This window comes from Abramis brama, assembly GCF_963993115.1.
Source record: "Abramis brama genome assembly, chromosome: 24".
NCBI lineage: Eukaryota > Metazoa > Chordata > Actinopteri > Cypriniformes > Leuciscidae > Abramis > Abramis brama.
In genome coordinates, this window is record NC_139986.1 from 24,619,527 (window position 1) to 24,646,573 (window position 27,047).

At 36.4% G+C, this 27,047-nt stretch overlaps 1 protein-coding gene across 2 annotated transcripts; it reads left to right on the forward strand.

Annotated features, from left to right (window-relative positions):
- The first annotated feature begins 5,515 nt into the window (after positions 1–5,515).
- Positions 5,516–25,361, forward strand: rb1cc1 (RB1-inducible coiled-coil 1). 2 transcript variants are annotated; one of them, XM_084102017.1, is made up of 23 exons: positions 5,516–5,854; positions 7,467–7,598; positions 8,297–8,423; positions 8,876–9,046; positions 9,312–9,514; positions 10,003–10,429; positions 11,509–11,679; positions 12,089–12,273; positions 12,453–12,639; positions 12,891–12,972; positions 13,100–13,164; positions 13,251–13,354; positions 13,537–13,663; positions 14,154–16,090; positions 19,074–19,251; positions 20,081–20,189; positions 20,345–20,627; positions 21,732–21,783; positions 21,880–21,927; positions 23,007–23,065; positions 23,149–23,276; positions 23,622–23,692; positions 24,142–25,361. In XM_084102017.1, exons 2-23 carry the CDS (start codon positions 7,528–7,530, stop codon positions 24,217–24,219), a joined length of 4,863 nt encoding a protein of 1,620 aa, XP_083958143.1. In that variant the 5' UTR covers positions 5,516–5,854; positions 7,467–7,527; the 3' UTR covers positions 24,220–25,361. The 2 variants fall into 2 exon arrangements, with proteins under 2 accessions (XP_083958143.1, XP_083958144.1); XM_084102018.1 differs by having other exon boundaries at positions 5,533–5,849.
- Positions 25,362–27,047: the final 1,686 nt, after the last annotated feature.

Consider the following 27,047-nt stretch of genomic DNA (forward strand, 5'->3'; position numbering starts at 1 on the left):
ATAATTTACAGTAGGCATTACATGACATCTCAGGCTTGACAAATTTATTGTTGGGTTTATCACAAATACATACTTGATCTGTCCACTCTAAATGCAATATCAAGGCATTCTCTATGGCATTTATTATGTCAAGATTCACCCTTACATTAAATTACTGTATCATGGTATCAGATAATTACCATGACACTGAATGATTATATTCATTTACCATGCTACATAATCCAAATAACATTGGTATGGTATATGTCCACAAAGCATGCATGTTTTTTTGTTAGGAAAATCCCAAGAATATATATATATTTTTAAACTGCATTTGTGATGTTTTGATATTAAAGCTTTCCATCGATGGTTAAATAACTGAGGTGTTGCAGTTGAACCACCTAATGCTGTCAGTATTGATTATTTCATCTCTGGCTTTGGGGAGATCTCTTCTCACACTGTTTTGTTGAATGGTCCCATTGAGTCACTTGTTATGTATAATTTTGTAATGTGATTAGAATCGACACAATCTCAGTTCCCCAAGGTTTGTGCTGTGATCCCCTTCATGTTTCTTCCACTTTTTATGACCAATAAAAACTTGCTATAGACAGTTTAAATCTGTAAATAATGATATCTTTGTAAAATTGATGACTATAAACATTTACCTATAAAATGATACCTAAAACCACAAGAAAATAAGACAGAACATCACAATAGAATTTTTATTACACGGTAATCTGAGTAACATATATATACATAATTTCATGCGATATTCACAAACATCTATGTGTATATGCATAAGTTTGCTAGTGTGTGTTTGATAGAGATTTCTAAACTTTATGAGATTTGCTGTGGGCTTTTTTCATATTCCATTTTATCATGTACCCTTACTTTGATCTTGAGAGAAATCTTGCGGCATTAGATTATTTCCCACTTGAAACTATAGTGAGAATAAAATTCACTCAACTTTATTAATTAAGATAATGGTGATGCAGTGCAGTTGAATCTAAGAGGAGACCCACTTTCCTTTAGATAAAAACTGCTTTTCGCTTTCAGCGTTTTAACGTCCCCAACAAAGTGCTGATATTGCACTGATCATGCAAGGCATTACGCAACACTTATGAGATTTAAGCAATAAAACACTCAGCATTTTTCAGCCTTATTTGAACTCAAATCAAGTTCTGAAGAAGAATTTGAAGCATTTTGACATAATCTTTGAGCTTACAGCTCCATAATGTAGATATTGAAATGAATTCATCAAAAGACCTAAACTCCCTTCTGACTGTCATTAAAGGGTCACCCAGGAAATAAGTTATAGCCGGTAGCCCTTATTAATAGTTATTGGGTTCCAGAGGGTAAGATTATGGTAATTTTCAACTGATTCTGTATTCAAATGTACCAGTTATGAAATATATTTGAGATTAATCTCTTTAGATACAACTGAGGATGGGGATTTGAGATTTGTAGAGCTAGAAATGGTACTGTCCATGATGATTAGAGACATCTGTCAAGAGATTGATTGGCAAGATTCACTGAGAGCAACTTCACTGACTCAGTCTCAGTTCAGTGATTCAAAGTAGTGTGTCTCCATCTGTTGGTCACATGTGGAACTGTAAGACATGTTCTGCCCACCTACAACACACAAAGTCTGTTGTAAGAAAACATGACCAAAGATGTACACATGACCCAGGCAGTTTTTCTCTCTACTCCTCATAAGTTAAAAATCATACACATTAATCTTGCTTTTTCATAACTTTCGTTTTCAGTTTTTTGTTCACAACACCTAGTTTGAGAAAAGAGCTTTACTGTGTTTGTTGACATTACTTACGAAAAATGGCTTCTATCTTTTGTTTTTCAAGGAGTATATGTGTGTTTGGTATATTATTTATCTGGCTTGTATTATTTGTCTGTCAAACCCAGCATCTTAATTCAACAGTATTGCTTCTGAAATGAGTTCAGCACTGTGTGTCAGTTTATTAGGGTTTACTATATCTATTTTTCAATGAGATATCAACCTCCAAATTGCATTTAGATGGTCTTGATAATGCAATAGAGACGTTCTGTGCAAATATTAAATCTCATATTTGCACACTGCACAATAACCTAAAGGAATTGATTGCTTACTTTTATCATGTATTATTTATTTTCAAAGATCTTATACATGTAAGACACATCATCTGTCCGTCTGTCTGTCCGTCCGTCCGTCCGTCCGCCCGTCCGTCCGCCCGCCCGCCCGCCCACCCAGCCATCCATCCATCCATCCATCCATCCATCCATCCGTCTGTCTGTCTGTCTGTCTATCTATCTATCTATCTATCTATCTATCTGTCTGTCTGTCTGTCTAGCGATCGATCTATCTGTCTGTCTGTCTGTCTGTCCGTCCATCCATCCATCCGTCCGTCTGTCCGTCCGTCCGCCCGCCCGGCCACCCACCCATCCATCCATCCATCCATCCGTCTGTCTGTCTCTCTGTCTGTCTGTCTGTCTCTCTGTCTGTCTATCTATCTATCTATCTATCTATCTATCTATCTATCTATCTATCTATCTATCTATCTGTCTGTCTGTCTGTCTGTCTGTCTATCTATCTGTCTGTTTGTCTGTCTGTCTGTCCGCCCGTCCATCAATCTATCTATCTATCTTTTTAAACTTTTAATGGATAGTTCATCTGAAAATGTAAATTCTGTATATCATTTACTCATCCTCAGGTCGTTTCAAACCACCCGTATGTATTTATTTACAAAATAATATATATATATATATATATATATATATATATATATATATATATATATATATAAATGTTTGGGCATTCATTCATTCATTCACTCATTCATGTCTTAAAGGAATGGAATTTTACTGTATGTGCAACTTGTTTTTCTGTGCACCTGATGATGAAGAACTTGACGTAACATGACTTGAAATTGCAGTGTCGACTGTAACTGAGTTTCAGCCACTCAAACCTTCAAGGCATTTTTTACCTATTTCAAATGCTTTGCATACCGTTACACTTAAACTGCACTGATCTATAAAGTCTCTATGGCAAAGCAACAGTGGCTAACAAACAAGTTGTTACAGTGCACATGGTCACAGTCATTTGTTTCGATAGTTGCTGATAACACATTAATTTGCATCATCAGACATAAAGGTGTTTGCACTATGGCATAGTAAGCATATCAGAAAACACATTCCAGCAAATATTTCACATTATTATGAATGTTCACATTCTTGGTGTGCATAATACAAAACAATGGCTCACGGGTCCTCATCACTCTCAAAATGGCTTCTGTCCTGTTTTAACCAAGAAGCCCCCTAAAGCACACGGCAGACAGATTTGCCATGAATATATAATCCCATGGGTTTCAGCTTTCATGGAGCAAAAGACCCAAAGGCCCAAATGCTTATTAAATATTTCTAGATTATATACTAGCGAATAATAAAGACTACTGTCAAATGACAAAAAATACTCTTCAAATTTTAGGATTTTACAGTTTTTCTCAGTCGCTTTGGTGCATTTCTCACACAGTTAGTTCAACCTCCACAACATTTAGTCATTTGTGCACATCATAGTAGCAGTTTCTCATTTCTTCCAACAAATTGCAAATGCTTTTGGACATCCATCAATTGCTTTCATACAACTCTCTGCTGTTTCATAACATTATCATTTGCTTATGTCATGTCAGTCAAAATTAACTATACTTGTGAATGCTGAATAGTCATTCCATATAAAACTAATAGTCTTCATTTCATTGCTTGAGTCATTACATACACAAATGTTGAACTAGTTGTCAAAATCTGTCAAGTAAATTTTACACATTTTTTAAAATCTTTTTTTTTTCCTTAAAATGTCTCCTAAATTGAACAATTTCTCTCAGGTGAATGTCAGCTTTCACTGATGAGGAACGTCTGGATGTGCATGAATGATTACAGTACTATGTATGTTGTATGTTCAGTTCCAATATGTAGGCCTACTGCAATATTGTTTACAGTTGTGCACAGCTCTACCCAAAGGGAGTTTATGTTTGTTGTAAATAAGGGTGTATTTTTTCTTTTGCACAATGCTGTGAACAAATTAGAATTGCAATTTGAATTTGAAACAAATTAGAATTTGAAAAAATGCTGGGTTGTTTTAACCCAATGTTGGGTCAAATATGGACTAACCCAACGTTGGGTTAAAAATGCAATTTAAAAATGGACAAACCTAGCCGTTGGGTTACATTTTTAATGTAACCAATGCAATTTGTCCATTTTTAAATTGCATTTTTTAACCCAACTTTGGGTTAGTCCATATTTGACCCAACATTGGGTTAAAACAACCCAGCATTACTTAGAGTGTATTCAGTGTCTTGTACTCAGTTACCTCAATAAATACAGTAATGTATAACTTTACTGTATTTTTCAAATGGCTGTGCAAATACTGTAGTATATAATGCTGTCTTGAGCATTTTCAGGTAGTGTCACCAAGATCTGACTTTTTTGCATTGGAAAACATTTACAGAGTAAACTGTCATAATGAAAATATGACAAAGCCATTTGACTATCTTGTTCATAAACAATGGTGTCAGGACTTTTCATCTTGATGACACTGACACTTTCATTGACATGAGTAGGCTACTTACTTTTGAGGAATGAGCTATCCATTTTGAGCAAGTGACACGCTTTTGCAGGTTATCAACTAGGTTTTGCAGTTTGTACTAATTGTTTTGAGAACTGCATTAACTGTTGTGCAAATGTAAATAGTGATGTGAGAAATGCACCAAAGCGACTGAGAAAAACTGTAATTTGTCAGTTTTGAGAAGTAAACAACATAATGAATAGTGTTGGGTAAGTTACTCTAAAAAAGTAATTAAGTATCTTTAACAGTGCAATTAGATTACTGTACTAATTACTCTCTCTAAAAAGTATTGCATTACTTATTACTTTCTAAATCCCATATCAACCTCGACCAGTTGAACAATACAAGGATAGACAAGAACCTTCACTTTTAGTTCTTTTAAATAAATAGTATAAAATTGCATAAATTATTATTGAACTGACCAAAGTATTTAAAGGAAGAAGGTTACAGTAAAACATAAATTTTATCATTAGACATTAATATAGAATTATTCTATAGTCTATACAGTATTTAATGCAATTACAACAGAATTGACTGTAATTAAATGGCAGAAAAAGTATAAGTAATCCCTTACTTTTGCAAGGGAAAGGTAATTTTAACAAACTTAATTAAAAGTAAATTACAGAAATTAATTACTTAGCAATTCATTACACCCAACACTGACAAAGTCTAAAGTCTAAAATATTATACAAATGTTTCGCAGCGTTTTATTAAACTTAAAGATTATATTTTCAAAAAAAAATCCAATTGTTCCCACACCTTGTCATTAAAGGAACACCCAGTTTCTAGAAGCGGCTGATTTCAGATCAGCTTCCTCGTTACTCTAGCAACAGTTCGAATCATATGCCAGGCGTGTAATCTGTTCCCAGATCAGCGCGTTACTGCTGACCGTTGCCCTTCCCAGAATGCACCTCGCTGCGCAGTGACGACAATAACAAAACACAGCAGCAGGAGAAACAGCATTAGCGGATCCTTACACAATCCTGCGAGAAAAAAATCTCGATGACAAAACTCACATCTTATTACCACCCCTCCTAACCTACATGTCTTGAAAGATGAAGCACTAATGAATGTATCCCATCTCATCCTGGATGAATTTGTGCGTTTTGTGGGAATGAAAAATAAAGGCCCGAGTTTGGAGTGATGAGCTTTAGCCTGTTAGCCCGACAGCTTCAACCTCTAGCTGACAGAAACCTCAACATCTCAGCCAAAAACAACCTATTAATCTGCTTTAATGCAGAGAATGGACTGAAGACAGGTCAGGTAAGACTTTCTGATACTGATTCAGCTCCTTATATTGTAGATGTTGCAGTTTAAAAGCAAAAAAACGGATAATTTGAGGCTGTTATGGTCACTTACACGGAATTGTGGCACTAACGTTAAATATAACTAGACAATGTAACGTTAAACAAAACCAGGTGTAGTTTGACGAATTAGGGTTTAGTCGAGGTTTAGTGGGTTCGATATCATGTAATGTGATATTGATGAAGGTTTGGTGTTCTGGTGATGGTTTAAGAGATATTTGGACATAACGTTACTGTCACCCTCCCCACATAATGACCAGGGCCTTTGAAACAACAAAACAAAGACTTGTAGCTTTCAGTAGCTTTCAGGAGTCCCTCATTTGTTTGTTAAAATAGTCTTATTAAGGAAACTTGTCTTGTTTTAGGTCATATTTTGACTTTGAGGATAAGGTTTCAACTGCCCGCCGAAGGGGAAAGCTGTCAATCAATATTGACACATAACAAGTTGTGACAAACAGACTAATATAAATCGTGATCCCCAGTATATTTGACCAAAACAATATTTTACGCACTTTTCAGCTTGTTTACCCCCTCATTAAATGGCTTTAGTTATCCATGTGGTCCACGCCAACCATGTGCTATTCCTGGTAGACTCGCCTTATTATTCCCTGTATCCATAATAAGAGTTGTTACAATGCTTCCCTGTCAAAGTTTGACACCCCTTCATGGGGAATTAGGGCACAAAGGATCTTTTAGCTTGTGTTGATGGTGTTTACCCACAGGGAACAACATGACTCAGCCTGAATATTTGGGCCACATGGTCATGCTGATCTGTGTGCAGTTTTACATCTCAGTAAGCACATGTTAGAGCACAAACAACCCCAGAGATTTAGGCAATGGCCATGTAATAATCTGAAAAGTGTTATTTTTTGTCTCAGCATAGAAAGACATCCCTGATCACAGTGATTAGCTGGTTATCTGGGGGTTTTCCAGCTTGTTATCTACTGAAACGGTCACGTTGGGCTAGATACAGTAGGCCTATGTCTTGTAGTTTACGTGTGCTTGTACAGATTAACTAGCACAACCATTTTATGAGCATCTGAACTTAAAAAGTTGTATTTCGTAAATCCTTTGAGATACAGACCTAAGGTTAGTCTCCTAAAGAAGATAGTTTGAGTTGTAAAAAAAGTTATAGAAGTTTAAGTTTACTGAACAATATATGCAAAATATGTATTTTACAAAATTATTTGGTCTCTAAAATGGCTAGAAAATCAAAGCCATATGTCTAACCAAATTAAGTTTATTATCAGTATCACAAAAATTGAGCCAGCTAAAAGGTTTTAAAGTACAATTGACATTGTAACACAATGTCCGGTTTAAAAAAGTTTTTTATAGAATGAATTTTGAGAGTTTAAGCTTTCAAATGATACCTAATTTATGATGATTAATAAATATGTGAAAGTGTGCCAAGTGTCCCGCTACCAGGACACTGACAGTTAACAGGCTATAGGACTTTATAGGACCTTTTTTGTGTTTTAAAATTGTATGTATTTTTTTATGTATTATAATTTTAGGTTAATTAAAATGAAACTTGACTTTGAATCGTGTGCATTTTCTTTCTTTCTGATCAGACAGCCATAATTGACTAGATGAACAAATCAAGCTGGAGGCAGGCTCAGCGGAGAATTCAACATGAAGCTGTATGTGTTTCAAGTCAACAATGGAAGCACATTAACGTTTGACACTGAACTTGCTGTCCAAACGTAAGAGATTTTAATGGTTTTAAGAAAAAATTGAATGTTTAAGCCCTCATTTGTTTTCACCTATATGTTTTATGTGAAGTCATAATGTAGTGCTGTTTCATAGAACATATTATGTGACAAACTTATTCACAGTATTTGTTAACAAAACTTCAGTAAGGTTATACATGTTAACATATTTAAAGGGTTAGTTCACCCAAAAATTACTCAACCTCATGTCATTTCAAAGACCTATTGCATTATCTAATGTTAACACTTAGAGCCTTATGGTAAACCTATTACTGTTTATTTTTGTCTTAAAACATCTTAAAAATAGTTGAATGAGTTTGTCTGAATTTACATATAATTTACATATGTTGATATATTTTGCATATGAGACAATGCATTATATTGAATAATATACTATGTAATATAATGGTATTATGTTGATACTTAGAAATGCAAAATACTTTATTTATTGATTACATTATTCCAGTGTAATTACCTGTATAATGATATGATGTAAATTGTAAATAATTAAAAATAATGTAAATTATTATATTACATAAGTGTTATTAGTTCTTAAAAAGTACAAATTCCATCATCAGTATTGGTCATGTCTCTATATTCTGTTTGTCTGGAGTTTTGTCTATAAATTGAATCCTGATTTGTTTTACTGGATAACTAAAAGTATAATGTGTTGTGCTTCATGCTCTTTATAGTGTTTTGGACCTTAAACATGCCATTCAGGCCAAATATAAAATTGCAATCCAGCACCAGGTGCTGGTGGTCAATGGAGGGGAGTGTATGGTGGCAGAGAGGCGTGTGTGCAGCTACAGCGCCGGAACGGTGAGTTACAAGCCAAATCACACAAAAACAGCATTTTTGCTCTTCAACATTTGTTTAGAGGGTAATATTAGTTATATATGAATAATATAGTCAAATTATCAATCGTTGCTACAAATTACACTACTAAAATGTTTGATGCTTTCAAGAACCAAATATCACAAAGAAGCTCTATAAAAGTTGTAAATGTGATACTTGTGTTATTAAATTTAGGGGCAGTTGTGGCCTAATGGTTAAAGAGTCGGACTTGTAATCGCAGGTTCGATTCTCAATACCGGCAGGAAATAACTGATGTGCCCTTGAGCAAGGCATCTAATCTCCAATCGCTCCCCGAGCACCGTAGTGAATGGCTGCCTTCACTTCACTTCACTTTCAGTATATGCTTTGAAATATTGAGGTTCTTGAAGTAATGTGATGCCTAAATGCTGATTGATTTTTGTCTCTGGCTGCCTCAGGACACCAACCCGATCTTCTTGTTCAACAAAGAGATGATCCTGTGTGACCGAGCGCCAACCATCCCCAAAACAACCTTCTCTATAGAGAATGAGATGGAGCTGAAGGTGGAGGAGTCACTCATGATGCCTGCCGTCTTTCACACTGTCGCCTCCCGCACTCAACTGGCTCTGGTACAGGCCAACTTCTATTGACCTAACGACCAACCCCTGTCTTCCTAATATATTTGCCCGGTTTTACATATCTATGCTCATCCACACTATGTTATATCAGTGATGTTTATTTAAGGTTTAAGCATGACTTCTATTTGAGAAAATAAATGCAAATACAGTCAAAGCAACAATGCCTTTTTGTGAATGACAGAGGCTTGGATGGAAGCTTTTGTTCCATTTGTTTGCAAATGACTCTCATAATGCCTGATATTTTGCCCTTGTTTAGGAAATGTTTGAGGTTGCCAAGAAGCTTTGCTCTTTCTGTGAGCGTCTGGTCCATGATGAACACCTTCAGCACCAGGGATGGGCGGCCATCATGGCTAACCTGGACGACTGCACCCTGTCCTATCAAAAACTCCTCTTGAAATTCGACACTGCTTACACAAATTACCAACAGGATTTTGAAGACATCAAAATAAAACTCACCAAGTATGTTCATCTTTGACTCCACCTTCTTATCTTATAAAAGTTTAAAATTATATTTTTTTATATTTTAAGAAATATCTTATGCTTGTTTAGGCTGTATTTCAAAAATACAATACAAACAATAATATTGTAAACATTGTTACATTATTAAATAACTTTTTTCTATGTTATTTTTTTTTAATGTAATTTATTCTTGTGATATCAAAGCTTTCAGCATCATTACTTAAGTCTTAAAAGTGCTCAGTTCTTCTTACTATTAATCTTGAGAACAGCTTAATATTTTTGTGGAAACTGTGATAATTTTTTTTTCAGGATTCTTTTATTTTTTTTTACAGCATTTATTTGAGATTTGCAACATAATAAATGTCTTGACTGTCACATTTGATCAATTTAATACGTCTTTACTGAATAATCTGACCCCAACATTTTGAACTGTAGTGTATTTTGTGAAGGGAGATGTATAGATCACTAATTCTAATGTCATTCGTCAGGCTTGGCACTGCTGTCTCGGTCATGGCGAAGATTCCACTGCTAGAGTGTTTGACTCGGCACAGCTACAGAGAAAGCTTGGAGAAGTCCTGCTCCCCTCACCCAAGAACCACAGATGATGAGGATGATGAATCAGGAGAAACATCTACGCAGTCCGCTGTCCTCCGTCCCGCTGACGGCCAGAAGAATCGAAAGACACCTTCGCCGGTCTCTGCTTCAGGAGAAACATCATCCCAGGCGTCCTCCTCTCCTCAGGACAGACTGAAGAGCAGCTCTAGTCTAAAAGAAGCTCTACAGGAAGAGGAAGAGTCTCCGGAGAGGGGAGCAATGCCCTGTTTCAATGTCACACTGTTGGATTGGATCAACGTTCAGGACAGACCCAATGATGTGGAGTCGGTAGTGAGGAAGTGTTTTGACTCGATCAACAGGGTGAGTAATTGACGAGTCATATTGGGAGTGAATGTTTTGGTCTGTAAACTAGTGCTACCGTGAAGTAACCGGCAACAACCATTATATTGTGTTGAGGTGGCCAGTCATTATGATATATATACCATGTGATGATAGAAAAGTGTCATTTTGCTATGCTATTTATATTTGCACAGCTATTAGTGGCCAGGAATGCTTTACATAGCTTGCACTACAAAGAAACATGGAGACAATGCAAAAAATACATAGTCTGACATCAGTAAGACGACAAAAACCTTGTAATAGTGTGCAACAGTTGGTTCCAGAAGTAAAAACTCCATTCATTTTCTCCATAGGGAAATTGATCTTTTACGATAACTTATAAACATTTAAAGACAGCCCTACTGTGAGCTACAAGGTTGTTATTCAATAGTATTTGCTTCTGTTGAAGCCATTAGGCCACATTATTTCAACTTAAATAATGCATAATCGAGTTTAACAGTGGAATTCGTGGTGAAACCCATCACTCCTACATCACATACAAAAGTTTGGGGTCAGTAGGATTTTTTAAAAGGAAATAGTACTTTTAATTCAGCAAGGATGCATCAAATTAATCAAAACTGACAATAAAGACAAATAAATGCTGTTTTTTTAACTTTCTGTTGAAAGAATCCTGGAAAAAATGTATCATGGTTTCCAAAAAGAATATTAGACAGCACAACTGTTTTCAACATTGATAATAAGAACTGTTAATTGAGCAGCAAATTAACATATTAGACTGATTTCTGAAGGATCATGTGACACTGAAGACTGGAGTAATGATGCTGAAAATTCAGCTTTGATCACAGGAATAAATTACATTTTAAAATATATTAACATAGAAAACAGTTATTTTAAATTGTAATGATAACATTCATAATGTTACTGTTTTTATAAATGCAGCCTTGGTGAGACTTTCAAAAGCATTAAAAGTCTTACCAAACCAAACTTTAAACAGTAAAGAACATCATCATCATCACATTTCACAGGATTGTAACCATGAACTATTTTACTGTCTATGATCACTCATTTTCATTTGTTTAATTCATTCTTTATGCTTCCAGCTCGATCCACGAATTATCCAACCCTTTCTAACTGAATGCCGTGAGACGATTACCAAATTGGATAATCAGAACATGAAGGCCATCAAAGGTCTTGAGGACAGATTGTATGCGCTTGACCAGATGATAGCAAGCTGTAAAAAGTTGGTTAATGAACAGAAGGAACTTGCTCAGGTAAGCAAATCTCATTTATATAGTCTATAAAAGCAACCTAACGGCTACATATTCTACACATAAGTGCATTTTATTTTTTCCCTGAAATCCACTTTGTTTTTTATGACCATTTTCCACCCTCTCTTTTATGCTACTGTAACTTTAAGATGCATATGATTTGTTACAAGTTACAACACTTAATCTTTTGCTGGTTGTGGGTTTACTGCCAGGTCTAATGTAGTTGGTGCTACCCCATCCTTCAATAACAGCCTTGTTATAAAGCTGTATTATATTGTTACAGATCGACAAAACAAACTTTAGCCACATGTTTGAATCTATTACAAAGCTGTGCAAAACACTTGAAAATGGCAGTGTGAATGTTTTTCAGGAAACTTGTCTTCCTCATGTCTTCTCCTTTGCCTTCCACTAGGGATTTCTTGCCAATCAGAAGAGGGCTGAAAACCTGAAGGACACCTCGGTGCTGCCTGACCTGTGTCTGAGTCACGCCAACCAGCTGATGATCATGCTGACCAATCACAGGAAGCTACTTGACATTAAGCAGAAGTGTACCACTGCCAAACAGGAGCTCGCCAACAACCTTCAAGTTCGTCTCAAGTAAGAGCAGCATTTTTCTTCTTTGTGGACAACAAATTAAACAGTTTGTTTTCAATTTGGCCAGAACACTAAATAGTTTGGGCTTTGATTTGGGCAATTTTCAATCTATAGAGCTATGATACTTTTATGACATAAATTGTAAGCATTTCCTAGCTGCACTGTGTTGTCTCCTCCATCAGATGGTGCTGCTACGTGATGCTTCACGCTGATCAGGATGGAGAGAAGCTGCAGGCTCTCCTGAGACTGCTGACAGAGCTGCTGGAGCGCGTACGGGTGGTGGAAGCGCTCAGCACTGTGCCACAGATGTACTGTCTCGCTGTAGCGGAGGTGGTCAGACGCAAAATGTTCATAGGACACTACAGACAAGTAAGAGTCAGCTACTAATTCATGATATTTATAATAAACAGTGGTTTAAGTGCATGCTTTGTTATAGAGATGGGGTTATAAAAGTGATTTAACAAAGTTGACCAGATACTGAGTGGATAATTTGAGCTAATATAATTATAATAATTAATAATAATATTTTATTATTAGTTTTAAAAGATTTCTGCACAGTTGATTGTCATTTCTCACAAAAGGGCTAGCTGTGTTAATGTTTTATTTATTATTTCTTCTAGTGGGCCAATGCTCTTGTCAGAGATGGGAAAAACCTCTATGAGGCAGAAAAAGTAAAAAGGGAAACCTTTGGGAAGCTCTTCAGTAAGTTAATTTTAGGTATTTAATGTGCTTCTTTTAGTTTGAGAACAAACACTGACATCTGAGTCCAAATTAATTGTCAGATTGTTTGAGGAGATTGCTTTGAAAGCACTGTTTTTGTTTCTTTTAGGGAAATCGTTCCTCAGAAATCGCTTGTTTCGAGGACTGGACTCATGGCCACCCTCTTCGTTTTGCGTGAGTCTTTGAACGTGTTTTAATTTTCAGGATCCCTTCATGGTCTTTTAGCATTAAACAAGTTTTTTCTTGGTTTTTGTGTTTAGACTCGAAGGCCTCGAAAGTTTGATTTTGAGCTTCCAGATATTTCCCTGAATGACCTGCAGTATCTCAAATCCTGTTGTCCTTCCGAAGTTCAGCCTTACCTCAGGTAAACAACTCTTATTCGGTTTCAGTCACAATACTGATGTCTCTGTTGTAACTTCACAACCAACCAAATATGCTTTTCTTTCCTGTGTTCTTGCAGCCATTGACCTTTCAATCATGGCTAAAAACTCTTAAATGATGGTCTGTGTTAGTTGTTCTTTGTCTGATGCCTGTTTTCTTCATCAGGGTCCCTACGTTGTGTGACTTTGAGCCTCTTAACCATCATGTTGAGGTTCTCCATCAGCTGGTTCAGGCTGCGCAGAGTGTGGACGAGATGTCACAAACTATCACAGACCTACTAAATGAACAAAAGGTGCTTTGTGTTCACAATCATTTAATTTTTATTTTGCGGAAGTGTTTGAAATATTGGATGTTGTCATGAAATACAAATTTACCATATTTAAAAAAAAAATCCATTTGATTAATCTTACTGTGATTCATCCATGCATATGTTTCTTTCTTTTTTTTTAGCTCGTAATTTTTAATCAGAATGTCATAACTCAACCTGAAATGACAGACTTTTTTGTGGTGATTCTGCCTAAACCCTTCCCTTTCTTACAATCAACTGCAAACTTGAATTCAGATCTGCTTCCATTCAATCAACAAGCAGTGGACATTCCCCTTCTTCCCTGTATTTTTTCATTCTTGATATTGTTTCACTTGGTTGTGTGTCACAGTACGGAAGAAAACATCTGTTGCTACTTGCGTTACATTGCAACTTAAAAAAAAAAAAAAAGTCTAATTTGACTTTTATAGCAATGTGAATTTTCATATGATCTTACCTTGTTGCTTTGGTCTTGTAGATTTCCTGTAGCCAGAGTGCTCAAAGATCCACTTTATTAACACCCAGATCTGAAAGCACAACTGCTGTCACCTCTACCTCCACCAAAACTTTGTCCACTCTCATTTTAAAAGCACCGGACTGCCAACCCATGGTGCTTCCTGGTCCCCTGGAGGACCTTTCACCCGACAGCATAGATGCCCAGACCTTTGACTTTGAAACCATTGGGCACCCCAATATGGATCCTGTATTACAGCAAGGCTCGTTGGACTTGGACTCATTGGCAGAAAGTCCAGAGTCAGACTTCATGTCTGCTGTAAATGAATTTGTAATTGAGGAGAACTTGATGTCACCTAATCCCATCAGTGATCCTACAAGCCCAGAGATGATGGTGGAGTCTCTTTACTCCTCCGTTATTAATGCAATCGATAGCAAGCGTATCCAGGACACTACTACCCTTGAGAAGGAAAACTCAAAGATCACAGCTCTTAAGCTATCAGCAGACAGGTACCGTTCCGCTGCAGAAGAATCCAAGAACAATTTGAGGAAAGTTAAAGAAGACCTTTACCACTTTCGAGGTCTTGTTCTGAAGGAGCAACGAGACTTTGGATTCACCCTGAAAACTATGACCATTGAGGTCCGAAACGCACTCAACAGTGTCAAATACTGTCACGAGGAGAAACTAAGAGAAACGCAACAATCCAATCTTCAGAGTTTGAAGGACGATCATGAAAAGCAGATACTTGCTCTCACGGAAGAGCTAGAAGGAAATCGGAAGATTGTCCAAGATGTCCAGAGAGCAATGCTGGAATTGGAGGGGCTTGTGGAGCGTAAGGAGAAGGAAATATCACAGCTGGAGAGTGAGAGGGAGCGTTCTATGCAAGAACTGCAAGATCTTCACAAGCAAACTGTGCAGGACCTTGAGGAGAAGATCTTGAAGCAAAGTGAAGAACTGAAAGCTACACTGCTGTCCAAGGACGGACTTGCTAGGCAATTGGAGAACCTGCACTTTGAGATCGAGTATGGCCAACAGAAAATCAGACTGGAGATGGAGAATGCAGAGACGGTGCACCTTCAAGAACTGGAGACACGGTTGAACCAACAACATGAAGCAGTGCTGCAATCTTTCAGACTGGAAAAAGAAACTGCGCTTGAAAAACTTATCCAGGAGAACCTAGTGAAACTAAGAGATCTGATGGATTCCCATTCTGCCGAACTCAAGGAGCGCGAGGGACGCTCAAAAGACTTGGAGGCTCGTATTACAGAACTTGCAGATGCCCGCTGCAAACTGGAAGTCGAGATGGCTCTTAAAGAGGCCGAAATGGAGGACATGAGACTCCAATACGAGGAGGCCAAAAGCACCCAAGAAGAGGTTTTGAAATCGGAGCTTACTACCCAAACAACCACCTTGCAGATGCAGATCGACAAGTTAAACCAGCAGCTCCAGCAGAAGAACGAAGATTACGAGGTGGGCCTGGCTGAGCTCCGAGCGCTCATGAGGTTGGAGAAGGACCACTGCATCTCTGAACTCGTTGATCGGCACGAAGAGGAGAGCACCCTGCTCCGCCACGAGTTTTCAGCGCTCAAGCAGAAGTCGCAGGATGCGGAGAAAGACTGCGAGGAACGAGTCCAGAAGATCCAGCATGATCATCAGGACCAGCTTGCTGCCTTACAGAGGGAAAAGCAGGATGAACAGAGGGCTTTCCAAGAGAAAGAGCAAGACCTACAGACTGTTATTGGAGACCTGCAGGCGGAAAACTCACTATTGTCAGGAAGACTGGAGCAGGAGAGGGTGGAGGCCCTGCAGAGGGCAGAGAAGGAGAAAGAGGAGGCAGTCAAAGCTGCAATACAAGAGGCCTTAAGAGACTTTCAATTCCAAAAAGAGGAGACTGAGACAAGACTGTTAGGAGCAATTGATCAACTTGAAAATCAGCTAAAAGACAGACAATCCACTGACATGTAAGTAAAATCAAAAGCTTCCATCTTGTTCCACAAGGATTCGAAACGGACAGTCTCTGACAAAATCATTCTAAGATTCAATTTTAAAGCACAGTTTACTAGAAGGATAGATGTCAAATTATAAGTGGTGCTTAATCACTAGTAATATTGCTCATACTTAGGCTTAGGGATTTCAGCAAACCTTTGATCTTAAAGGAATAGAAAACTCATTACAAACTTGTTTGTTTTTCTTTCTTTTAGGGGAACACAAAAGGAAATACTTCTTTCTTTAGTTTTTTTTTTGTCCATACAACAAAGTCAATGGGGTCCAATGTTTCGGACTCCACAGACTTTCATTATATGGACAAAAATAGATTTTTCAGTGTATCTTCTTTTATGTTCCCCATAAGAAAGAAAGTCATACAGGTTTGTAACAACATGAGGTTGAGTCAATTATGACAATTTTCATTTTTGAATAAAGTTAGTAATTCAGTAATATTATGCTTATGTGTGCAATAGGGCTGGGTAAAAAATATCGATTTCTCGATTTTAATCGATTCTCATTTGTACGAACCGATATCGATTCTTAAATCCCAAGAATCGATTAGTCATCCTGTTTTCAGCTGATGAATGAATGTAACATGTAGCGCGCATCCCATCAAATAAATCGCAATAATCTTTGTGCTTTGTTACTATTGATATGAAACAAAGTCTCAGATTTCAAATTATGTCCATTTTCTTACGAAATTCAAAAACATAATTACAGTTTGGCGCTGTGGCGTGAGATCGCTCTGGCTCAGCTCAAGAGAAGCACATGATCTTCTCTTCCGCCTTAATAATACCAGTTACAGCGCGAAATAAACATGAATGAGCATCTGAAAGTATGTTAAAAGGTAGAGTACAACTTATCGAAATCCGTATCATGTCACATGGAATCGCTCAATCAGTGTTTCAACCGTGGAAAGACATCAGTAAACAATGTCATGTAACATCACATTTACCTCAGAAAAACCATATCCAGTGACCATAAACTTGTTAGTCAGCTAGAAAAATTAACTCTAGAGAGGAGCATTTTGCTAAATATATGCACCATATTACATATTCATTATAATTTTTAATGTTCTTCAACTTTTAATGCATGTTTCAATAAATTTGGCAGGTTTTTATGACAGCCACCATTTAAATGTTTATATTTCATATAACTTTATTATTATAAAAATAAATAAAAGTGTAATTTAAGTGTTTGTATACAAATCAGTTCATTTTTACCTTCAATATTATAGTAGGCTAATGAAGCCTATAGGCTACAACTGACTCCCATAGTTTACAGCATTAGTTAAGAGTAATTAGTTTTCCTTGAGAAAATTTGCCATGTATTGTACCAGATATCCAAAATAATCAATATTGAATCGAATCGGAATCGGAATCGAATCGAATTGCAAGCTTGTGAATCGAAATCGAATCGAATTGTGAAATTTGTGTCAATACCCAGCCCTAGTGTGCAACCTGTCCTGTCCATTTTGTGCATCAGTCAAACCTCAAATTGTGTTACATTTCCCAAGCGAAAAGACTTTTGGCTGATGGATGATAAAATGGGCAATTATTTTAGCTTTACTTAATTATTAGCCTTACTTTGAAGGAGTGATCTGAGAAATACACGACCGTTAAAAAGTTTGGGGTTGGTAACATTTATTTGATCTAAAATACAGTACAAATTTTAATATTGTGAATTAATATTACAATTTAAAATAGGCGTTTTCTAAATGAATATGTTTTAAAATGTAATTTATTCCTGTTATGGCAAAGCAGAATTTTCAGCATCATTATTCCAGTCTTCAGTGTCACATGATCCTTCAGAAATCATTCTAATATGATGATTGCTGCTCAAGAAACTTTTATTGTTATTATCAATGTTGAAAACAGTTGTGCTGCTTCATATTTTTATGGAAACGGTGATACTTTTGTTCAGGATTCTTTGAAATGAAAAAACAAAACAAATAACAGCATTTATTTGAAACGTAAATCTTTTGAAACATCATAAATGTCTTTACTGTCACTTTTGAGCTACTTAATGCATCCTTTCTGAATAACATTATCAAATCTTATTGGGCTCAAACTTTTGAATGGTAGTGTATCTAGGCCCCCAAAATTTTGGATTAAGGCTCTTTTTACTTGGGAAACCACCCAGAACATCTTAGCAGTTTTGCAATAGCAAATATTCCTCACGTTTTGTTTAAAAAATATATGAAATTGTGTTTTTAACATGGTTTTGGTTGTTCTCTTGGTTCTTTTGACAACAATGTCACTTTCTTGTTGATTTGGTCATGAAGAACTCAATAAATCTTGTAAATTTCTATGAGGAAAGCATCTGCTGAGGACAAATAAAATGACACTGAAACAATGCTGCTCTAGTCCATTCAAATTAAAGCTTCTACTTCTAACTTTACTGTTAATTAAACACATTGGAAACATGCATTCACTTTCTCTTTCTGATTTCATTCACCCTTGTGAATAATTAGCACATCAAAAAGAATGAACAAAAACTGTGACCATTTCATTAAAACATTTCTTAAGTAGAAATTAGCGAGAAATATGATAACCCTGTTACATGTGCCAGTAAAGTAGGGATTAATTAAAAACAGAAAACAGATTTGTGTCCAAGTCTTATACCAATCCCAGTAAATTGGAGGTTTTTGATTATTTATTTATTTATTCTGGTGACCAACAAGAAACACTTTAGAAAAAGTGGGTATGGCACTCTATAATATAATTGTCCAAGCTAGTAATGAAAGGTTGTAGGTTCAAACCCTGCAAGAAACGACCTTCAGAGCTCTAGAAAGACACCAAATTGACGCCAAATTTACTGAAAAAATATGTAACAACTTGCTCAGCTTTTGAATTTGCATTGTGTGTTTTTATTTAGAAGGAAGCATCAGCTAATTGACTTCTTAGTGGTAATGAATGCAAAGCCAGGTTGATTCTCACGGCTCGTTCTGTGTTTCAGAGTGGCAGCTTCTGTTGAGCAGTCAGAGGCTGGTGTGGAGGCCGGCGCTACATTGTCACTAGACAGTGGCCAGTGGACCGAGGAGAGGGCATCGCTCTTGGCCCAACTAGAGATCCTGGAACGCGTAAAGAACGAGGAGATGCAGAACCTGAAGACCTCACTCATTGCTGAACAGCAGGTTAGCAATAAGAAGATTTGAACTACAGGAATTTTGCCATTAGCTCCATTTGAATTGCTAAGTTGCGTTGTGGGTCGGTGTAAATCGGCAGGACAAGTGAAATAAAAAAACTCCCTAAATATATTGGTATGATGTGGGTGTCGTCTCTCATCGCCTTGTCTTGGTCAGGGGAAAAAAGGTCATCAACGTACATTTTTTCGTTAACGAAATGAACACTGGTGACAATAAAATATTTTATTTGTTTTTTTTTTTGACAAAATTTGAGATCCCCTTCAAATTTTGCTTTTGAGGCTTTCAGGGGGTCTCATGGGTTAATCGGGGGGGGGGGGGGTCGAGCCCCCTGTATTTCGCACGGAGAGATAGGATAGAGTGTTGCACTGCAAAGGATCCATTAGTGCTCAGGATCTCAAAAAAACAGGCGGCTGAAGAGGAAAAGAGGGCAAGGCTGAGACATGCTGCTAAACAGAGAAAACGGGCCCTTGAGATTCTGGTTCAGGCGAAAAAGAAAAAAATAATCTCATGCTGTGTGTTTTGTGTAAATACTTGCCTCCACACATTAAAATGGCCCCCATATTTTATATGTTTTATGTGTTATTATATTTCCTATTTATTCTTTGTGCAGCACTTTGGTAACTTTGTTTTTTAAAATGTGATATATATAAAGTTGATTGGATTGGATTTTTTAGTGCCGTATCCTTCTCACCTTTTTTACCCCTGACCAGTTTTCATGTTGATCCCTGTTACTTTTTTGACCTAATAATGTTTTGTCCTTAATATAGTATCAATGTGCCCTGAAAATAGCTTGTTTCAATGTGTTGTTCACTCCTAGACGAACTTCAATACAGTTCTGACTCGGGAGAAACTCAAGAAAGAACAAATCATCAATGATCTCACAGAGAAGCTCAAAAACGTGTTGCAGCAACAAGAGAAAGATAAAGGTATAAAAACATTTTGTTTTAATCATATAATTTGGAAGAATTTCCTCGTTTTTTTTTTTTCCAAAGATCTGTTACCAAACTGCACAGAAATGATCAATTAGACCAGTAAATGTTCTCATGATCGTTGCCCTCTGTGTTTTGTTGTTTCCCTGAAGGCCTGATTGAAACACTCTCCGAGGACCGAGCCACCATCCTTCAAGAGAAGAAACAGATGGAGGAGGAACTCAACCGTCTGCGAAGCACTGTCCTCGTCTCTTCATCCTTCTTTCCGCCCAATCCCATCCCTGTCATTACAGAGGCTCACGGTGCCTGTGGCCCCGCCCACACAGAAGTTCTGTCGCCATCCACCCCTGACCCAGAGAGATTGGCACTCATGGCTGCTTTTAAGGATGAGGAGAGGGTGGAGTCGGCCGTGGAGGCCAGCATGATGACAGTGCAGTAAGCATCTGTGCTGACGTGTACATGTGACATATTCATACTAGAGCTAAAATAATAAACCCTGAACCCTGAAAAACTCAACTACCACACTTAATTTCAACAAACTGGCTACAACAGCACACAGAGTGTATGTCATTAAAATGATCTAGAAGTTGGTTTGAAATTATTCATTTTACACTTGCAGTACAACAGACTGTTTTTGTTTTTATTTTTTGTCCTAGCTTCTTACTCAGTAGCATTTATCACTGTAAAACACAAACCACACCATTGTTCAGTAAATAATAAAATGCTAAAAATACTGCACAACATTATAAGCTGAATAAGCTTCAACAATACATGTGATTTTGCATTCTCTTGTTGCAACAGTCAAAGTTTTGCTTGGATGCAGTTTGTCAGAGTTTAAAGGTTTTGGAATAATTACAAAGAAAGATCAAGTTCCAAAAATACACACACTTACATGTAAAAAACAAACAAACATTTCCTCAGTTCATTTGTTCTGAAATTTCTATAAAATGTGGTATAAGTGAAGTAAAACTTTATTGTGCTAGATGCTAGTTTTGAACAGAATTAGTGTTTTTTTTATGCTTTTAAAGTCTACCAATGTATAATAGAATATGTGTGTGCGTATATATAAATATTTATATATATATATTTAAATGTGTATATGTCTAAAAAAACATTTGGAAACAACAGAATGGAGTTTGTCAGATAATCAGGCTATCTATATATATTACTAACCAAACAATTGTTATAAATCATTCACTTTGACTTGAGATTTAAAAAAATGCAAGGAGGATATATTGTAGGAGAGGGGCAAGACCCTGTTTTGTAGATCTTCTGTCTTTAAAGGAGCTGAATGAATGAATTTGAGACAGGAAAGCAGAGTAGATCAGATAGAAGAGGAGAGATGTGAGTCGAGCGATTGCTGTAGGTGAGGAATCTTCAGCAGTTTCCTTTTATGAACAAGAAATTATGTTTTTGGTCTGACCACAGTCATGAAGTGTCCTGCTCTGTCATTTTATTGGCTTTGAGAATATGTTTAAGTTTTGACGAGTTGGTGAACTGTGAAGTTTTTTAGAATTTACTTTGTGTATTTTGTTTCAGTGACAACTCCTTGCTATCTGAAGAGAAACAGCGCATACTGATGTTGGAAAGGGTAATTTATTTTCACATGTACATATTTTATTGACAGGCTTTAAAAATTGCATTTATTAAATATATTATTATATGCAATTATTTATTATTGTTTCAGACCTTACATATGAAGGAGGAAGAGAACAAGAGACTTAGTCAAAGATTGGTAAATATATATTTTTTTATTTGTGTGTGCGTGTTCACATTTTTGTTTGCTTGCTTTGGCTCTTATATTTCATCTAAATGTGTTAATTGTATGAGAATATCATTTAACATCTTTTAAATTGATCATTTGATTTGTGTCCTTTGTGCTTGATCTCAGTTTATAATTGACCACTTGAACAGTCAATTAAAAGCAGTAATTAGTGATGTTAAATAGAACAATACACACTCAATTAATGCATGTCTGCGACTGACACAGGAACGGTTATATTATTTTGAAGAATTAAGAAAAAAAATATATATATATATAAATACATTTCTTTCTTTATATTAGATATTTTTATATCTATAAGCAAAATACTGTAGATATTCTGGTATTACTTTATAGTATTACTTAGATATTACTTTATAGCTAATTTACACTACGTTGCTGTTGTTTTGATAGTAGCAACTTGCACATTATCAGCAGTTAATTAAAACATGAGACTCTTTGAGATAATTTAATAACATTTCCCCTGGGACTATTTCTCCAAATAGGTTTAATCTCTTTAGGAAAATTACTATCGCCGTCTCATTGGCCGTGAGAGACATCTTATGAGACACGTAACCCACACTTTAGTGTATCCTGACAGCTCGGGTCAGATTCACAAGATGAATAACAACTCTGAAATGTGCCTGTGTAATTGAGCTGGGACTGAATTTCAGCTCATTTACAAACAAGCTCGAAATTAAACAAATACAGACATGTTTAAATCTCTCATTTCTTTTTTATTATGTATCTATGTTGCACTCACTTTAGTCCGTTTCTGTTGTGTAATAAGTATTTACTACCAATGCATGCTATTTAATGGACTGTTCTACTCCTTACCACTAGATGGCACACATACATTTGTTTTAGGCACAAACTCTCCTATAATCACTGGAAGCATTTATGAGATTCAACATTACATTGAACCAATATAGATTTTTTTGCAATATAATGCATGCAGTTTTATTTTGTGATTGCAGTGTGTATGTAAGCAGCATGACAAACGTTTACTACTGTAAATATCACCAGAATCTTCTAACAATTTTGTTTTACAGATGTCACAGAGTATGTCGTCCGTGTCGTCACGGCACTCGGAGAAAATCGCCATTCGAGAGTAAGCATTTTTGGATATTAGCGTTAATGATCTGAACTGCTATTTTACCCGTCCACCTCATTTGAAAACCCCTCCTTTTGTAGTTTCCAGGTGGGCGACTTGGTTCTCATAATCCTGGACGAGAGGCACGATAATTACGTTCTCTTCACTGTTGGTCCCACCCTTTATTTCCTGCACTCAGAGTCCCTCACTGCACTGGACCTCAAACCAGGTCAGTCACACACGACAGGAATACTTAATTAAGGAACAGGTTTATTAAATATATTCGAGTTTACATATTTGAAACAATTTTGCTCCAACAAGATGGTTTTGCATTTACCATATTCTTTCATTGCTGTTCCACAAGTATGTTAACTTATTTTTTTATAATTTATTAATTATTTACATTTATGTATCATTGCATTTGTAGATTGAAATGTTTTTTTTAAATGTTCCAGTTTGACATGAATGATGACATAAAAAGAGAAAGTGTTTTATTCCTGATAAAGTGTTTTGTTTTAGTATTTTACATAAAGCACCTTTTTATATCGTATATCAATTTTTTTTTTTTTTTTAGCGACAGGAGCAACAAGACGGCCGTGGGTTTTAGGAAAAGTCATGGAGAAGGAATATTGCCAAGCTAAAAAGGTAACCAGTATTATTTTATTATTTATGCAACTGTTCTAAATGGAGTGTTTTTATACAATTTTATTTTTAATTTTACTTTTATTTTTTACTTACTATGACTAATTTTGGTAATATTGCACTCTCATAATATAACTTCCTTGATGACAAAATTTTAGCCCATTTTTCCTGTTTTTGGTTAATATTGGTTATATTTGAGACATAAATATTAAAACAATTAAAACATTTGCAGATACTTAAAAGAGTACATGCTGATTTAAAATTTTGGATTTAATTTTGTTTTGCATTTTAAAGTTAATTGTGTTTTCAAAATCAGTGTCTTAATATTACTGCAGGCACTTAATTAAATTATCTATTTATTTATTGATTGATTGATTGATTTTGTGATTTTTTTTTTTTTTTTTTTTTGTACATACTTTGAACGTGTCTCTTTTGTTATTGTCTGTCTCCAGGCCCAAAACCGGTTCAAAGTTCCTCTCGGCACCAAATTCTACAGAGTAAAGGCCGTGCCATGGAACAAGAAAGTGTAATCGTGTAAAAATGTATCATATTGTAATAAGCGCAGTATGTTTTTATTGCTTTTTTTAAGCAAACTCGCTCATCCTTGATTTTTGTTTTGTCACATCAGAAGACAAAACCATTTCACCCCCTTTTATTTTTTTGCCTCTGTTGCAATTGCAAATCGTTTTATCTAATTTTTTATATGCAGAGGATTTGTAAATGTGGACCAAATGATTCCAAGTTTATCGGGGCACATCCCTCACGTGCGATGATGGCTCTAAAGCCATCACAACAAGCCTGTAAAATGAACAAAATGTATTTGGATGTTACATATTAGTTCATCATTAATATTATGGTCGGGGAGGGGGGGGGGGCACTATCACAGTCAGCTTACTTGCTTCAGAAGGTTATGAAAATATAAATTTATTGTAAATGTTACCAGAGGAATGGTCATGGCATGCATATAGATAATATTTTCTTTAATTTACTTCTGGATATGCGTTGTAGTCGGAGGTATCAGTAAACACCTGCTGATTGTTACTCGCAGCACAGTATGACCCGCCTGTTTATTATTATGACGTACATTTGGACTACCTGGCGCAGAGGCCTCGCAATCCATCAGATGCACTTTCGGAAAAAAAGACAACGTTTTCGTAGATTCAAAAGGGAGGCGTTTGTGCTGTTGAAAACAAGCGTCTAAAGAAAAGCAGCACATATCTTCCCTCTGTTGTAGGATGTTGAAAAATAGAAAGTAATATTTCATGTTTGTGAATGTGTGTCTTTATTGAATTTAACGACAACATTGTATATTATTCATCAGATCACACCAGTAACAAAAAAACAAACAAAAAAAATGACTGTATTGTAAAAGAATTTAGAATTTTCAAAACAATAAAGGTTTGATCCCAAACTCCTCGCAGTAGATTGCATTACCCACTGCGTCCGTTTTGGGACACGTTCTTCGAGAAGTGCAAGTGAAATCAAACAACTTTATTTTGCCATAGATTGTGTCCTGACAAGTATATTGCAAGTAGTTTTCTTTTTATTGTTTTCATTTATTCATTTTTTTTATTTGCCATACCGTTGGGGAAGAGATGCATGTATCCAAAGTACATTTAAAGGCTTTTTTGTTGATCTATTGAATCAAAGTACAATAAAGCTTTGGACTTGATGCTTGAAGATTTTTATGAGTTGGAAAATACACTCTTCTTCAAAGATTATAGACCCAAAAATATGCCCCCAATTCTTTTTCTCCTCCTTTGCAAATGCGCGTACCGCTATGATTGTAAGTACTTGTTTACATAAGTTTTGCAATCATCGCCTATTGATGCTCTTGAGTCATTGGCAACACTTCCAACCGAGCAAAACGGAAGATTTTAAAAGAATTATGCCTCTATTGTGTCAACTAAACTAATGAATAGCAAACAAGCCCATACATGTCAGGAATTAATGGGATCCATTTTATTGCTATTGTCTATCACTTATGTAACGCGTTCCGTCTAAAATTAAACCTGGGAGTGAAGGCAGTGCCGAGGTACGTCGTTTGAGGGAATTATTCCCAACTTAGACGTTTCTCTCTTTCAGCTCGGTCCTTGTCTAATGTTGGCTTTTGTGGGGGCATTAGCTACTGTCGTGTGCTACCGTTGGCACGCTCTCGCACGCAACAGACTTCAAAAGGGCTCCGATAAGGGCCCGGGAACGGTACTACCCTCTTGGAGGAGCACGGCGCACCAACATCACTTTCCCAGTTCACAGCGGGGAGCATAGCAGCTCTCCGCCGAGCCTTCGGTACCATGTGGGCCTAGGGGTGTTTCGGCAATGTTTTGCTTTATTTTCTCCGTTTAGCATAAGTCGGCTGTCACATTTGGATGGCGTTTTCATAAATTGATGGTGTGATTCGTAGTATCTCGGGACAGGCCTGAATGACTAAACGCGAGATGCTGAGGTTGCTGGTGAAGGAGAACCATGTGGAATGGACAGCCTCTCAGTGTAAATGTTTACAGCCCCCTACTGTGGAGCCGGGACATGCTAGGCACGACTAGAGCTCGGCGCTGGTGTGACATCCTTCCAAACGGTGTTTGCCTCACCAAAAAGCCAATAATATACTGAATTAACAGTCTGATGACAATGTGGGTGGCCTCAAATCTCTCCTTTTTTTTCTTTTTTTTTTTGCCCCGTTGACATTGTTATTTGTACGGATAGTGGGAAGAGATAGTACTAATTAAATAAAATACTAATATGTAAGTAAGTATTTCTGTTAAATTGTACAGTAGTCCTTCTGAAATATGCTTTGGCTCAGGCAACTCGGGTTTATTAATTATAACATGATTATTTACATAGAAAAGAAATCAAGAGTTAGTCATCTCTCTGTTAGTTTGCATTGGGACATCAACATTCATTTTGATATTTTCAAACCACGTTTTGAAATGCCGATATTATAAATCTGATAAAACAGTATGCAATGTTTCAAAGTGAGAAATTTTTGCTTTGTTGGTAGCTGTTACAAAACGCAATACATCTAATCCATTGCTGTAAAAAGTGATCAGTTGACTTGACTTAAAAAAAAAAAAAGTGAGGAAACCCGTTGCCTTAAAATGATTAAGCAAATAAACCATGCGTAATTGAAAAAATTAAGTTATGTGACCTTGACTAATTTTTTTCGATTATGCATGTTTATTTACTTAATTTTAAGGCAATGGGTTTCCTCACTTTTTTTTAGTTGTCAGCTGATCACTTCTGATTTTGGTGCTGTTGCTTTCCCTCGAATTATATTACGTATATTGACTGAAGGTTTTTACAAAAGTTGGACAGGATGGAAGGAATTATTAAGGACATTGGAAAAAACTATACATTTTTT

What these genes read in the sequence shown, in the direction of transcription:
- rb1cc1 (XM_084102017.1), top strand. Translation starts at nt 7,528, where the DNA reads ATGAAGCTGTATGTGTTTCAAGTCAACAATGGAAGCACATTAACGTTT. An exon ending in GGCCACCCTCTTCGTTTTGC is followed by an intron (nt 13,165 to 13,250) that starts GTGAGTCTTTGA and finishes TTTTGTGTTTAG; the next exon opens with ACTCGAAGGCCTCGAAAGTT. An exon ending in GCAACAAGAGAAAGATAAAG is followed by an intron (nt 20,190 to 20,344) that starts GTATAAAAACAT and finishes GTTTCCCTGAAG; the next exon opens with GCCTGATTGAAACACTCTCC.